We start from the raw sequence: 16,413 nt of genomic DNA on the forward strand, positions 1-16,413 counted from the left end.
TATTTACATATTTTATTAAATCTTTAAAATCAGTAATTATAATCAAATACACATTTTGCCCAGACTTTTACATCACAGTACATAGTTTTTCCCTTAGAAATATTGTATACATTTATCACCAAACAATAAAATCCAACAACAGTAATGTTACAGCACCTGTTAGTACAGACATCTTTTTCATAAATTACATCATAAGAAAATATACGGTGTAAATTGGGCTTTTAAAAATGTCTTTTATAAAATCTGAACGTACACTATTTCATTCACAGAATTTTTTTTTTCTATGTTCCGACTGAAGCCTTGTGCATAAAACAACCAGTTGGGATATTTACTAAATGCCCCCTCCTCTAAATTGATAAGCACTACTGGAATTATGGATGCTGAGCTTTCTTTATGATGAATTTGGCATGGGGTTTGGTGAGGGAACAAATGCTGGTTTTACTACTGAAAGGGCCATGTGATGGTAATTTAAATTAAAGCAAAAATCTCAAGAGTATATTAGAGAAGTTAAAATCACAGAGTGCACAGTTTTTCATTTTACTCTCCAAACACTGTGAAGAGAAAGGGAAAAGTATAATGTTAAAAAAATTTGTTCTGAAACAACTGTACTCTTGTTGGAAGCCTATTAAAAGTTAAAAAGAAAAAGGAAAACCTACCCAACAAAATATCCCATCCCAAACATATCTAGTAAATTACAATTCTTTCACACCCAAAACTTTATGAGGAAAGCACTGCAAATTAGGGTTTATCATTTTAATGGACTTTCCTAAGTAGAAAAAACTAGAACTATTTTTAGTAGGTAAACAAGTGAAGTTTTAAAACTTGAAAATACCTGAATTAAATACTTTCTCTAATATCTAACTTTTAACTTTCAGATAAAATCCATACTTGATTCCAGGTTTGTAAACATTGTATAAATCCTTCTTAGTCAATCAGTTTTATGGCTGTGGTGATCACTTCAGCTCTATCTCTGCAGCCAACATCTAACTGAGGTAGACCAGATGTTTCTAAAATTCAGGTTCACAGAATCTAAAATTCAGATTCCCTGAATCTTTAGGAAGTAAATAAAATGCTATAAAAGGTACTTTAAAAACAAAACATTTTTTAAAATGCCTAATGCTGTTGAAACTTTTCATGAACTCAAAAACAATTTCGTGGCAGTATGTCAGTTAAGAATAGAGAGTCAGTGACAATGTTGGAGTTTTGAAGCTGAACATTATACCTTCTTTTCTTAGCTAGGGAAAAATCAAGTATAATTCCTTCTGCTATTAATCTTTATAGTTTGTTAATTTTATAGTTAAATTTTTTTTTCTTTAAGTATTCATTTTTCTAAACAAGCTGGTGGTTTAGTCACTAAGTTGTGTCTGACTCTTGTGACCCCATGGACTGTAGCCTGCCAGGCTCCTCTGTCCATGGGATTCTCCAGGCAAGAATACTGGAGTGGGTTGCCATTTCCTTCTCCCATGCTTTGTTTTGATAACGGGAAAATGTAATCCTTAAATAAAAATTTCTTGATGATTGTTCTATCGCTTTTATAGCAAGTCCATTTCCAAGGAGAGAGGCAGGAAGCGATAGTTCAGGGGACAGAAGTGTGGGTAGCACTTACTCCCATTGGTTTCTGTCCTGTTGGTCTCAGAAGCTGCCACCAGGTGGCGCCTGAGGTCCGGTTATCAAAGAGGTTGAAGGAGGAGGGGCAGAGAAGATCCCCTAGCAGCAAGCATCTGAATCAAATCCAACAGCCCCACCACCTCCCGCCCCCACCTCGGCCGGCTTCTACTTGCAAACACACACTCTCGCACTTCTAGGCTTTTGCCAGTATTGCTCGCTCTGCCTGGTGCATCCTCCCAACGGCTTCCTATCTGCTAAGTGAGCTGTTTATTCTTAAGGCTCAGATCCAAAATCTCCACCTTCTAAACAAGGTGTGATAGAGTACCTGGGAGCATGCGAGTTCCTGGAAGGGGGAGTGAGCAATCCTAACGAGTGGGCAAAGGGCTTCGTGTGCAGTTCTGGGTTGACTGCTTCTAGAATAGGTGGTTTCTTTTTGACTGGCAATACTAGCCATCTTCACTGAGCACACCTGCTTATCAAGCCCTGTTGTGTATTCCAGCACTTTAATCCTCCCCAGCAACTCTCCAGGCAGGAAAGTACCATGTTCCCCCACATGACTGGGTTGCAGTTTGTGTTCTTCTTTGTGACCTCAGGCAAATCTTATGACTCCTCGGTCCTTGACTTCCCTCATCTGAAAATTGGGCTGATGATAACAGTACCTATCTCAGAGTGCTGTTGTAAAAAGTGAGTTGAAATAGAGAACTTGCATTTAGTGGCCTGTGAATGTTGATGATCATTATAGTTCCCATTTCAGAGGTGAGGGAACTGAAGCTGACCAAGAGGAAGTCAGTGATTAAGTAACAGAACTGAAGTCCAAAGTTCAGTGTGACCAGCGCTAAGCCCAAGCTCTTTCCATTCCTCCTGTCCTTTGTGCTGTCACCTCCAGGTAGGTCCTAACCCACCGAGAGGCCCTGACCCGGCCTTGTGCCCTCTGGGCTTCCGTTTGCTCCATGCCAAGTGAAGAAGTTGGCCAGGATGCTCATAAAAAGTATGACATTTTGATAAACTGGTGAAGAAGATGGTGTGGAAATGCTGGGTCTTGAGCTCCTGGCTCCATGCACCATGCATCTGGGCCGTGAGCATTAAGCCTAGAGATGGATTTCCTACTTCCCTGGCTGGACTCTCACACCAGCCCTTGGAGAAGAGGAGATTCACAACCCTCTACCTGCAGGTAATAGCATCACGGCCAGGTCTGTGAAGCTCTAAGCCAGAAATAATGTAACTGACAATATGATGCCACCTTGCATTCTCCACATGCTTGGTGGAGATGGATAATAAACAACACATTTCAAAATACTTTTCCTTAAATGTTAAGAGAAGTTGAAAGCCACTGCACTCTTCTGACAACAGGCTTTGCTCCTGGAGAGCTGTCAGGGTTCAAAAATATTTTATAAAGCAATCATCGGTATGCAATCAAGAGAGGTGCCTCCTCAGGTCAGAAAGTGGGGCCTGCTGAAGTGTTTCAGTGGAGTTGTATTAGGGGAAGAACACAGTAGGGACAGTTCTAGCTTAACACAACTTTGGAAAGCAGTGCTTTAAGAAGAAAGGAAGGAAAGGGAGGAAGGGGAAAGAAGGAAAAAAGGAGTGAAGGAAAGGGAGGGAAGGAGGAAGATAGGAAAGAGAGAGAGAGAGGAAGAGGGGGAGGGGAAAAATAAATCCCTAATATTCCCAGTGGCCTGGGATGGAAGAATTCCTTTTTCCTGGTTGGTTCAGGGATGAATTAAGGGAGGGGATTGCCTTCTGTTTTTGGAGCCCGGCTCCTTCATTTCCCATACCCCTCCATAACCAATTAGCCACCAAGACCCATATTGACTTCCATGGAATTTATCAAACGGATTTTGAAAGAGCTTCTGTTTTCCTGAAAGGTGGGTTATGAGAACTAGATAGGTGATTCTAGCAGCCCTATGGTCTCTTGTGTTTAACCCGAGTGTGTGTATTAGTCAGCAGAGGCTTTATGTTAAGCTGCAGTGACAAACATTCCCCAAATCTCCGTGACCTAACAGAAAAGTCTATTCCCCACTTCATCACACATCCAGGGCAGGGGCTCTGGACCTATACTCACACCAGATCACAGTCTATCAGAAACTCCATTTCAACATGTGCTTCTCTGACCTCCGTGGATGGGAAGAAAGGCAATGTGGAGACTTACACACTGACTTGTAAAGTCTCTCTTGGAAGCGGCGCATGAAAGCTCTGCTCATGCCAGTTTGACCAGAGTAAGCATAACAGCAGAGTAAGGGAAGATAGGCAGCCTTCCCATGTGTTAAGGGAGGAAAACCGGAGATGTCTAGTGAACCGTCTCATGACAACCACCATGCACCTCAGAGAGGGACCAGGAACCAAACCTCAAAGGACAGTCTATGAAATTCAGGGAGCTTCGAGGGTGAGAGCAGATGAATTGCCCAGGTACCTGCTAAGTGAAGCCGTTCAGTCACGTCTGACTCTCTGTGACCTCATGGACTGTAGCCTACCAGACTCCTAGGTCCATGGGATTTTCCAGACAAGAGTACTGGAGTGGGTTGCCATTGCTACCTACTAGGCATTCAATAAATAAAGCGTAACCTGGTACCAAAAGGATGCTGATGGAAGAATAAACATCTTAAAGGTTTTAAGGTCATTTAGCCTAAATTTCTGAATCAGAAATGGGGAAAGAGAAAGAGGAAGGGACAGATGGGGAGGTGGGGAAAGGGAGGGGGAGAGTCTTCTCACCCGCCCTCTCCAAGCAGCAAAGCCCTGCATTGATGGGAAACCCCTGCTGTTACACTCCTGGTAGGAAAGAAAAAGTACCACTCCATCGTCCACTGATTTAGCAACAGGTGTCCCACAGGAGGGGTCTTTTTATCAAAGGCCCAGGCTCCCAGGGGTAACATGGGTGCTGCATACAGAGGTTGGAGCTGGGTGTCTCCTTGACAGTTTCATCTGCAGATTCCATTAATCGGACAGGTCCCAATTCTGGCTAGGTCTTAGGTTCAGAGCAAGGGGATCAGAAGTCACTTCACTTGACTAACTCAGCTTGCCTTGACCTGACGGGACCTAACTACAACTGATCGACAGTTGTAGTCAGCGCCATTTCTACAAAGGTAGACACGACCATGGTGGACAGTCACACGGATGACCCCAATGAACAGATCAAGTAACGGACATATGGCTTACTTTGGCCAATGAAATGTTAGGAAGGATGGTGCGAGCAAACGTCCAAGAGGGTCTTCCATGCTAGGACTAGTCTCCTTGGAATGGCCCCTGATGGATGCCAATGCCATGCTCTAAAGATGCTCAGGCAAGACCGCAGAGTGATGAGAGGCCGCGTGGAGAGACCCTCAAGGGTGAGAAGCCCCAGCTGGGCTCCCAGCCGAATGCAGCCACTGAGGGTCCTCAGCTTCACTGCATGGAGCACAAGAACATCCCAGCAGAGCTCAGTCGGTCCTCTGACCAGGAAAAACAGTTAATTCCCATTATTTTAAGCAACTTTGTTATAAGGTCATTTATCAGCCCTGAGTGCTCACGCCTTATTTTTGGAGGGTGAGGTGGGTAAAATTCCTGCTGCTACTGTGCCTAGCTCTGAGACACCTGTTGGGTAAGTGGCTTAGTTTTCCTATTGGCAAAGCGGGGATGGCCTCATTGCCCACTTCCAGGGCCAGAGGGGTAGATCCAGAGACACAGAGTGAGTGCCCTTATTCTCAAGGCACAGGGCCCGTGGGAGGTGCTCAAAAACATCACCTGTTGATGTGACTCTCGGGTTCACGGCCTCTGCAGGGGAAGCCGCCCCTTCTGGAAGAAACCCGAGATCTAGGTAGAAGAGGAGATGAGGGCCCAGCCTTCTGACTTGATGGAAGAGAGAAAGAGGAGGGATGGGCAGGGTGGGCTTTCTGGAGGTGGCAGCCTTGAAGCTCAGCCCCAAAGGGTGGGTAGAGGTGTACCAGGAGACCTGCAGTGTGATCTCTGGGGGTTGGTGTGGGCTGGAATCCTCCAGCCAAGCCCCTCTCCCTTTTTCCCTTCTGGATTCAGTCCCCCTCCTCCACAGGAGAAAGAGAGAAGGCTCATCAGGTAAGGGGGCCCTGTAGGGTGGTACCCAACTCAGCTGGGTCTGTGGACATCAAGACTGGGCCAAGTGATGCAGAGCTGACTGGGATGCGCCCCAGGCCGCCTCTGTCTGTAGGAGTCGGTTGGGAAGGGGCTTCTCTCCTCCGCTCTCAGCTTCCCCCCAACCCTGGCTCCCTCTCCCCTCCTTCCTGGCTGTGTAAGATTCTCTCCAGCCTGGGGTTGAATAGGCCTCCCCAAAGTCTCTGTTCTCTTTCCTTAAGCCTGCTCTGCTGCTCACAGGCTAGCTGGGAAGACAACACGGGAGGGAGACTGAGGGGCTCTGCGTGATGCCCAAGGCGGGGGCCACTGGCGGCTCTACCAGCGTGTACAGGCCCCCCCAGGCCTGCCCTTCTGCTGGCCCCGCATGGCCCCCTCCACCCTGTTCTTGCTTCATTGGCAACTGTGACTTGGGGCTCCATCTGGTGTTTGGGGCCGTGATGGGAGAGTTATCAGTCTGGCTCTTGGGCCTGTACCCCAAGTCTGATTCTATCAATCCTTCAGCACAGGGGTCCCCAACCTCCAGGATCTAATGCCTGATGACCTGAGGTGGAGCTGATGGAATAATAATAGAAATTAAGTGCACAACACATGTAATGCACTTGAATCATCCCAAAGCCATCCCTCCCCCACCCATCCATGGAAAAACTGTCTTTCCTGAAACCGGTTCCCGGTGCCAAAAGGGTTGGGGACCACTGCCAGCCCACCACCCCCCAACATCCTCCACCCTCCCACCAGCGCCCAGGTTTCTCCAAGGCAGCCTTCAGGTGCTGGGCCTGCTGGGATCCCATTAGAACAGCCTCAGGGGAAGTGGAGTCCCCTCAATCAATATTTACAATCACAGTAGAGCTGAGTACTGAGAGCCAGGGAAAAGCAAACTTTGAACTGAGCCAAAGCTCACAGCTGTCCCGGGAGGGCAGAATTCCTCCTCTTTCTCTTCTTCAGACGAGCATCTTGGTTCTCATGAATCATTCATTCGTTCACGTCACGATGAAGGCATGAGGACGTCGTGGCCACCAGGTAGGCAGGGACCCCGCCCTGGGAGGAGTCCAGGGACACTGAGGGAGTCATTCTTAGCGCGAGGAGGAGGGTAGAAGGAGGGGAGGGGTCCAAGAAGTCTGCACAGCAGGCAACAGAGAAGCTGAGATGCGACGGAGGAGGGCCAGCAGACAAAAGGCAGGTCAGAGAAGCAGCTCAGGTTAGTACTCGCCCACCACGAATCAGAGCCACGACTAGACCCCCTGGACTCCGCTTCCAGTGCTCTTCCCAGGGATCATGCGGCCGCACCAGCTGCCCACATGGCCAGGCCTTAGGCCTAGGAGGGCTTCCTAGAGGAGGTGACACATAAGCTGGATCTTGGAAGTTGCATAGGAGTTTGCCAGTCAGAGGGCTGTCCCTGCAGAAGGAGTAAGGTGTGCAAAGGCCCAGAGATGAAAGTGTGATGAGCATTTTGAGGGCCTCACCCTGGGGAGGTGAGTGAAGGAAGCGGGTATGTCAGGCAGGGAGCCTTTCTCAACCTCTGTGGCTTCATCAAGTCGAGGATAAACCCTGAAGTGACCAGAGAGAACCAGGCAGAAGAAGGAAACACTGGAATTGAGAAAGGGAGTGAGGCACCAGCGCCAGGACTGCCCATGGGGAGGGAACCAGCTGTTAGCAATCCAGTGCCCGTGGCTCCTCCGTTTATCCCCCAGGCTGTCTCAGAAACTGATTAGCAATGGTTCCTCCAGCTTCTTAAGAGGCCAGGGGATTGCAGGGAGGGAGCCTGGGGAAAGGCCAGGCTTCAAGAGAAGGGTCCAGATGAAACTTGGGAAGCAGAGGAGACCCTTCTGAACCCACTTCTGACCCCTCCAAGCTCCCTCCCTTTCCAACCAAAGCTGGCAGAAGGGGAGGGAAAAAAATTCCTAAAAATATAGAAACAAACTGAAGCACATTCTGAGGCAGAGGCGATTAAAATCCCGCAGTTGGAGGATGAAGAGGCCAGTAGGGGAAAAAATCCTTGGATCATCAGACAGACAGACCTGAATTTTCTCTCAGGGCACACTTCCCGTGTGACCTCAGGCCATCAGCCTAACCTCTCTGAGCCTCACATTCCTGGCAGAGAGGTTGAGAGGTTTGGGGAGACAATGCTGGCACCGTGGTTGGCAAACAGTTGTCCTTGTTCAGTCGCTAAGTCACATCTAACTCTTTCCACCCCATGGACTATAGCCGCAAGGCTCTTCTCTCCTCCACTGTCTCCCAGAGTTTGCTCAGACTCATGTCTATGGAGTCGGTGATGCTATCTAACTATCTCATCCTTCTCCTTTTGCCTTCAATCTTTCCCAACATCAGGGTCTTTTCTAATGAGTCGGCTCTTCACATCAGGTGGCCTAAGTATTGGCGCTTCAGCTTCAGCCTCTGTCCTTCCAAAGCATTGATTTCCTTTAGGATTGACTGGTTTGATCTCCTTGCTGTCCAAGGGACTCTCAAGCCTTCTCCAGCTCTACAACACAGTCAGAGTTCAGTAAGGGGCTTCCCAGGTGGCGTTAGTGGTAAAGGATCCGCCAGCCAATGTAGGATACACAAAACACATGGGTTCGATTCCTGGGTAGGGAAGATCCCCTGGGAGAAGGGCATGGCAACCCACTCCAACATTCTTGCCTGGAGAATCCCATGGACAGTAGAACCTGGCGAGATACCGTCCATAGGGTCGCAAAGGGTCTAACACAGCTGAAGCCACTTAGCGCACACACGCTCAGTAAATGCGTAAGGGAAGAGGCTGGGGGAACTCAATGGCTATCTCTGTCTCCAAATCTCAGGGGGGCTGTCCTGGGGAAAGACAGCCCCGATGGGCAAAAGGTGTGGCGAGAGGACTGGGCTGGCTCAGCACTGCAGACAGGAGAAGACAGCCTCCGTCACCCCCACTCATGAGCAAAGGCCCTCTGCAGTGTCTTGACTTGACCTCCTGGGGCCAGCATCCCAGGCGTGGTCCACAGCTCCGCTGGGGCAGGGATGCGACACAGCCCGTGCTCCCCTGCCTCTCTCTGCAGGGCTTCCCTTCCCCTCGCGTTTGCAGCTCCGCCCCCTCCTCGGGTGCCCCTCCCACATCTCTCTGTTTTCTCTGTCTCTGCCTGCTTTGCAGCGGTCCTGTCCACTCGTCTCTCCCTTGCTCGGCGTGTCTGTTTCTGCCTTTTTTCTGCCGCAGGCTCCGTTTCTCGTGTTTCCATGTTTGCTTTTTGTCACCTGTTCCACCAGAAACAGAAACTGCCCGAGTCTAAGGACTGGAAAATGGCCACTTTGTCCAATGTGTTCCACTCCCGGCGTCCCGGCCCCGGCGGCATCTCTGATGCTGGGCGGAGGGTGGACCACCCCGCAACCCCTGGGCTGTGGAGGCCGGGCCTGGATAAGAACAGAGGCCACGCCCTCCTGGATGAGACAGCTTCCTACACGGCCGCCATGTGCCTGACACCATGTGAACTGGCAGTGTCGGGTTATGAAGTCCTATGGACTTGAGCTCAGTTCCCCTCTTCCTGCCCTTGCCCTGGGTCCTCACCCCCTTTCAGATAATCCCCAGGTCTCTGAACCGAGGACCTTCTGCAGTGCCTGCCTCCCAGGCTACCCATCTTCCGCGGCCACAGAGGGCTCCCACCAGGAGGAGCCGGGCTCCCCAGACAGGCTATCCCCTCTCACTCTTGTCTTGGCATTTTCCGGCTTTTCCATTGGCCTTCCTGCCACTTTTTGGCCCTCAAAGCCCAGCTCCAATGGCCTTTCCTCAGCAAACAAATGCGTCATTCTAGGCTCTGTGCTCCCCCAACCCTGGTCATCCTTCCACATGACCTTGAGTCCTCTGCCTTGTCTCTCGGGCTGCCTCCCAGCAGCTCCTTGTTTCTCGGGCTGCACAGGGAAGCAGCTCAGGCAGGCAGATGAGCCCACCAGATCCTGCAGGGGTCTGTCTGCAGCCGCCCACCCCTGCCAGCCAGCCCAGGATGGAGGCTTCAGGCCAGCCTCCTGGGGTACCTAGCCAGACTCCCCGAGAGACAAGGACATCTTCTCTCCGGCAACTGCCCAGCCAGGGACCTCAAGAGCTGATCTTTGGCCAGTAGCAGTCCCAGCCTCTTCAGAGCTGTCCCTGGAGCCCCTACAGATGTCTTGTACCAATGAAAGAAAGAAAGTGAAGTAGTTCAGTCATATCCGACTCTGCGACCCCGTGGACTGTAGCCTACCAGGCTCCTCCATCCATGGGATTCTCCAGGCAAGAATACTTGCCTGGGTTGCCATTTCCTTCTCCAGGGGATCTTCCCGACCCAGGGATGGAACCCAGGTCTCCCGCAAGCAGGCCCTCTGAGCCACCAGGGAAGTCCCTGGGGGCAAAATACCGCTCTTGATGTGCGGTGCATCAGCCTTCAAATGATGGGTCAGAGGTGCAGGCTGGAGTGGGTGGGGTTACTGAGGGTGGGGCTCCCCCCATGCATCACATGAACCTTGCCTCTTCGTGGTGCCTGCCAGCTGGCCATCTCAGAGGGGCAGGGGCTGTGGGCAAAAGCAGGGCCGGGAGGCCTCAAACCTGGGACCCAGTCCTGCAGTTCCAGACCTTGGGCTGCATGACCCTCTTGTTTCGGAGCCTGCTCCTGTCCAGGACTCAGATGGGACGCCCCGAGGGGCAGCAGAGCAGGGGAGTCGTGGCCGCCACCTTGCACCAGCCCGCTTCCAGGCTTGGGCCCAGACCCCGATGGTGTCACTTCTTAGTGAGGTTACTACATCAGAGGAAAGGAAATCAGTCCTGAATATTCATTGGAAGGACTGATGTTGAAACTGAAACTCCAATACTTTGGCTACCTGATATGAAGAACTCACTTGAAAAGACCCTGATGCTGGGAAAGATTGAAGGTAGGAAGAGAAGGGGACGACAGAGGATGAGGTGGTTGGATGCCATCACCGACTCAATGGGCATGAGTTTGAGTAAACTCCAGGTGTTGGTGATGGACAGGGAGGCCTGGCATGCTGCAGTCTATGGGGTTGCAAAGAGTCAGACACGACTGAGCGACTGAACTGAACTGAAATCAGACTAAAGCCTCTCAGCCTCAGCCTTCTTGCCGTCAGGGAATGGAGGGTGGACTCCCTACCCTTCCCCTGTGGAGTCCTGACCTGGTTAAGGACAGAGGTCACACCCTCCTGGGTAAGACCGGAGGGACTGTCTTCTGCTTAACAGGGTGTTTAGCAGCATCCCTGTAGCACCTCCTGAGATGTGACAACCACGAATGTCTCCAAACATTAACTAACGTCCCCCAAGAGTAAAAGTACCCCTGGCTGAGAATGTCTGCCCTGGACAAATCTCTCCATTTCGTTTGCCCTCTGTTTCCCGAAACATAAAAGGGGAATCAACGGTGGCCTAGGAGAAAAGCTAACTTGCATTAGTGCTCACTAAATATGTTCAGTTACTATGAGTTTTAGGTTTTAATTCATTGAATCCTCACTGTAGCCTTAAGGGTGGGCTTTATTCTCCCCACCTTCAGTTCAGTTCAGTCACTCAGTCGTGTCCGACTCTTTGCGACCCCATGAACTGCAGCATGCCAGGCCTCCCTGTTCATCACCATCTCCCGGAGTTCACTCAGACTCACGTCCATCGAGTCCATGATGCCATCCAGCCATCTCATCCTTGGTCATCCCCTTCTCCTCCTGCCCCCAATCCCTCGCAGCATCAGAGTCTTTTCCGATGAGTCAGCTCTTCTCATGAGGTGGCTAAAGTACTGGAGTTTCAGCTTTAGCATCATTCCTTCCAAAGAAATCCCAGGGCTGATCTCCTTCAGAATGGACTGGATGGATGTCCTTGCAGTCCAAGGGACCCTCAAGAGTCTTCTCCAACACCACAATTCAAAAGCATCAATTCTTCGGCACTGAGCCTTCTTCACAGTCCAACTCTCACATCCATACATGACCACAGGAAAAACCATAGCCTTGACTAGCCGGACCTTAGTCGGCAAAGTAATGTCTCTGCTTTTGAATATGCTATCTAGGTTGGCCATAACTTTTCTTCCAAGGAGTAAGCGTCTTTTAATTTCATGGTTGCAGTCACCATCTGCAGTGATTTTGGAGCCCAAAAAAATAAAGTCTGACACTGTTTCCACTGTTTCCCCATCTATTTCCCATGAAGTGATGGGACCAGATGCCATGATCTTCGTTTTCTGAATGTTGAGCTTTAAGCCAACTTTTTCACTCTCCTCTTTCACTTTCATCAAGAGGCTTTTTAGTTCCTCTTCACTTTCTACCATAAGGGTGGTGTCATCTGCATATCTGAGGTTATTGATATTTCTCCCGGCAATCTTGATTCCAGCTTATGTTTCCTCCAGTCCAGCATTTCTCATGATGTACTCTGCATATAAGTTAAATAAGCAGGATTACAATATGCAGCCTTGACGTACTCCTTTTCCTATTTGGAACCAGTCTGTTGTTCCATGTCCAGTTCTAACTGTTGCTTCCTGACCTGCATACAGATTTCTCAAGAGGCAGGTTAGGTGGTCTGGTATTCCCATCTCTTTCAGAATTTTCCACAGTTTATTGTGATCCACACATTCAAAGGCTTTGGCATAGTCAATAAAGTAGAAATAGAAATTTTTCTGGAACTCCCCACCTTACAAGAAAGGAAATAAAGGCATTCAGAGGCTGAGTAACAGCCCCCCACCCCGGGTCGTACAGCTAAGAAGTGGCAGATTTGAGCAAGGCTGCTTGACTTGCAGCCCTGGGCTCATAACCAGCAAGGCAAACTTCAGGCTGAACCAGGTAATGCGTGGAAAGTGCATTGCACTATAGCTGGAATGTCTGAGCTCTCAGTAAACGCTATCACTGGCCTGCGGTATCTCCAGTTGATTCTGAGACAGCTAAGAGTTACTGAGTCATGACTCTGCGCTGAGTTAATCGCTCTTCATCCTGTGAGGAAGAACCTTCTCTCTCCAGGTTGCTGAGGGCACGTGGGCAGGGCGTGGGCCAGGATCACACCGCCAGGTGCAGGGCAGCCCGCCTCAGCGTGGCCGGTGGCTGGACCCAGGATGCGCGGGACAGGCTCTCCCCGCCTCGGCCAGAGCCATCAGGAGGAAGGAGGGGGGCAGAGTGGCAAAGGTGCCCCCCCTCCCCTCCCTTTGTGTTAAACCAAACTTCCTAGGCTGTACAGTATTGAAAACCAGCTGTGGTTAGTTACTAACAGTTAGAAACCTTCAAAATGTTGAGATTTCACATTAAAATCTGTATTTACTGCTTTTCTCCGAAAAGATTGTAAGAGATAGTTCACCGGTACAGGTAATAAGAGCAGGCGCTGTGAAGTCAGACTCTGTGGACTCCGAGCCCACCTCCGCCACTAACTCACGGCGTGTCCTTGAATTACGTAACCTCCCTGTGCTGTGGTTTCCGCGTCTGTGTAACGGGGACGATGACAGTGCTTGCCTCGGGACTGCCACGAAGACTACACGAGAAGACGCTTGCATATCGCGTCTTTAGGGCAGCCCTAGGAATTCCCCAGGCTTCCCTGGTGGCTCAGACGGGAAAGCGTCCGCCTGCAATGTGGGAGACCTGGGTTCGATCCCTGGGTCGGGAAGATCTCCTGGAGAAGGAAATGGCAACCCACTCCAGTATTCTTGCCTGGAAAATCCCATGGATGGAGGAGTCTGGCAGGCTACAGTCCATGGGGTTGCAGAGAGTCAGACACAACTGAGTGACTAACACTTTCACTCTTTTCAGGAATTCCCTGGTGGTTCAGTGGTTAGGACTCGGTGCCTTCACTGCTGGGGCCCAGGTTCAATTCCTGGTCAGAGAACTAAGATCCCACGAGCCATGCAGTGCACCAACCCCCCTGCCTCCAAAAGAAAAGAAAAAGCTCTATATACGAAAGAAGCATTCAAGATGTTAGCTGTTATTGTTTTTATCATCGCTTGCCAGTGTTAGTATCAGGCAATGCTGACTCCACATTCTCCCTCATGCATGGCAGCAAAAAACAGCACCGCCGAATTATGCTGCCTATCAGATGGGGAGTGAGATTTTCCATTACCTGCAGCTCCCCGCACCACAAACCCCAAGCTGAGGCCCTTAAAAGGGCACTGTACAGGGGCCTGACTCTTGGTTGCCAAGTTACTCTGGATGGTCACTGTGTCTGTCTGGGCCACAGTTTCCCCTTTCATAAACAGAAGCACAGAACCTGGAAAACTGAGAGAAGCCAGACACAGAAGGCCACACAGGGAACGGTTCCCTTGGAGCATGATGTCCTGAAAAGGCAAATCCATAGAGACAGTTAGGTGAGTGACTGCCCAGGGCTGGGGGGTGGGGAGTGACTCTCAAGGGTACAGCGTTTCTTATGGGGCAGAGAAAATGTTCAGGAACCAGACGGAACCAGAAAGAATTCATATAACCCTGCAAATATACTAAAAAGCATGGGATTGTGTACTTTAAAAAGCTGAGTTTCATGGTAGGTGAATTCTATCTCAATTTCTAATGTTCCAAAAGGGGAGTGTCAAGGCTCGCCTGGTATGAGGTTTGATGGGATCAAGTGAGAAATGGGCTACAAAGCACCAGGCCCCAAATGGGTACATTCTAAGTACCCCAGCCACAGTTGGCTTGGCCCCCTTCTTGGAACTGGGGGCTGGGGGCTGGGGGCTTCTGACGACTTGCCTGGATTTTTCTTCCCTCCTAGAATTCTGTATGGTCAAGATCTGGCTGGAGTCTTTTTACCTTTAGAGGCCAAGGCCACAGCCAATCTTGGCTCTGGTCAAGGACTGTGAGCAGGGCAGGGCTGGCCAGCTTCCCTGCAAGTCACAGCTGCCCTCATGTCCCAAGGAGCCCCCATTCCCATGGAGAACTCAGGTAGCCCCTAATGATCCTGCCCTCTCTGCACTGAGCCTGGGTCTGTTCATTTCCTGCATGGGAGGCTGGGACCTCACAACTCTTACCCAGGGCATGGCCTGGCCCTTCTCATATCTCCCATCTCTCTGCAGAGGCCAGACCTGCCAGAGGATGAGGGCTCAGCTCTATGGCTGCGTGATCCCACCCACAGGTCTGGAGACCCCTCAGCTCAGCCTTAGCCCCTGACCTGCCTGGGCTCAGCTCCCGCCTGGCCTGGTGGCTGCCAGGTGTAGCTCATGCTTTGCATCTCCCCATTCTCCAGAATCTTCTGTGTGTGCCACGACACCCTGGACCTGGAGATGTTTGACTCCCTCAAGACACCCTCCAGCATCATGTCTTCCAAGAAAAAGGTGAAGCTCCCTCCCCCAGGCCTATACAGACCTACCGATGTCCACACTTTCGTGTTCGCTGATCTAGGCCTGTGTGTGTGTGTGTGTGTGTGTGTGTGTGTGTGTGTCTGCACTCCTGTAGCCCCGCTGTTTACACTTGCCTCAGCCTGAAGGGGCTGTGCTCCTAATGCCTGCCCCCACATTGGTGTACACAGTCTGTTTCGCCTGCACGGAGCCTGCCAGCCCTCACCAGAACCCACTGCACGTGGCACACCAGACCAGCGACACGCCATGGATGTTCAAACACACACAACTCCAGCATCACCGTGACTAGCAAGACCAGCAGTGCTCCCAGGCTCCAGGGGGCCCCAGATCCTGGAGGGCCCAGACAAGCTGTTGGCTTCAACTGCTTCAAGGTACTCAAGGCAGGTGTGCAGGTGCAGCTGGGAGGCTGCCCACAGGTGGGTGGAGTCTAGGTATAAGGATTAGGAGGTGCTTCCGGTGTGAAGAGCGTGGAGTTCACAACCCTCCTCCCACCTGAGCCTCTCCCAGCACCTGCGTCTCTCCTCTCTATGGAGCACCTGCCATGGCTCCAGACCCTCAGTCTCGCCCCAACAGCAGCAGATACAGAAGGCTGACGCATGCGGGACAGTGGCTAGTGGGCAGATGAGCAGGGTGGGTGGGTACCATCCTAGTGATTCAGGCCTGACTGGCCGTGGCCCCTGAGGTCAGCTCCTTGAGGCCCAGCTAAGCACTGACGTAGTGGCCGGCTCATGCATTGAGACAGGAAGCCCAGGCTCCTGCCTACTTGCACGCTTGTGGCTTGTCATTCTGCATCCATGCTCACATTCCAATAATGCCCAACTGCCCCATTTTGCAGGAAAAGAAACTGAGACACAGGGAGCTCCAGATCACCCTGCAGGATCTGGGAAATACAGTGCTTAATGCAGAAGGCTGGGCCAAGGAATGACCTGTTCTCATGCTGCCCCCTCGTGGTCAGAGGAGGGACTGCAGCCAGTTGCTCCCTCCCAGGCCACCTCCCGTCAAACCCCACCCTGGGGCACCACCTACAGCCTGTTTCTCAGTCTGGAGGAGCCTCGAGGTCAAAGGGCACTCCTGTTTCCCCATGCCAGGCTAGCTCCCTTGGGTGGGGACCCCCTAGAGGGGGGCCTTGTTGCTGAATGAGGGGTTGCAACCCCCCACGTGAAAGCCCCACTGCCGCGTCTGGGGCACATCCTCAGTCCTCACCTCTTTGCCTCCTCTGATCACACTCTCTTTCTTGAATTCTGTCTCCTTGGCCCTGATGGAGAGAGGCTCTCCTGGTTTTCTTCCCACCTCCCCGACTGTTCCCTCTTGGATTTGGGGAGCCTCTTGTTCCCCTCTGTCCCTGAGCCTCTGACCTCCCATCTCTTACCTGGACTGGGAGCTGGACCGCCCAGCAGACAGGCAGGTAGGCAGACAGCCTCACGGTGCCATCCGACCAGCAGCCCCAGAAAGGAAGACCAGGAGGAAAATGTCTGTTTCTAAGAATTCATCCATT

The 16,413-nt window shown here is 51.0% G+C and overlaps 1 protein-coding gene across 1 annotated transcript; it reads left to right on the top strand.

Annotated features, from left to right (window-relative positions):
• LOC106502635 lies at positions 4,701–16,413 on the top strand. Its single transcript, XM_013967758.2, has 7 exons — positions 4,701–4,741; positions 8,481–8,520; positions 8,917–9,159; positions 14,637–14,695; positions 14,807–14,894; positions 15,089–15,289; positions 15,754–16,413. Exons 1-7 carry the CDS (start codon positions 4,701–4,703, stop codon positions 15,841–15,843), a joined length of 762 nt encoding a protein of 253 aa, XP_013823212.2. The 3' UTR covers positions 15,844–16,413.

This window comes from Capra hircus, chromosome 11, assembly GCF_001704415.2.
Source record: "Capra hircus breed San Clemente chromosome 11, ASM170441v1, whole genome shotgun sequence".
NCBI lineage: Eukaryota > Metazoa > Chordata > Mammalia > Artiodactyla > Bovidae > Capra > Capra hircus.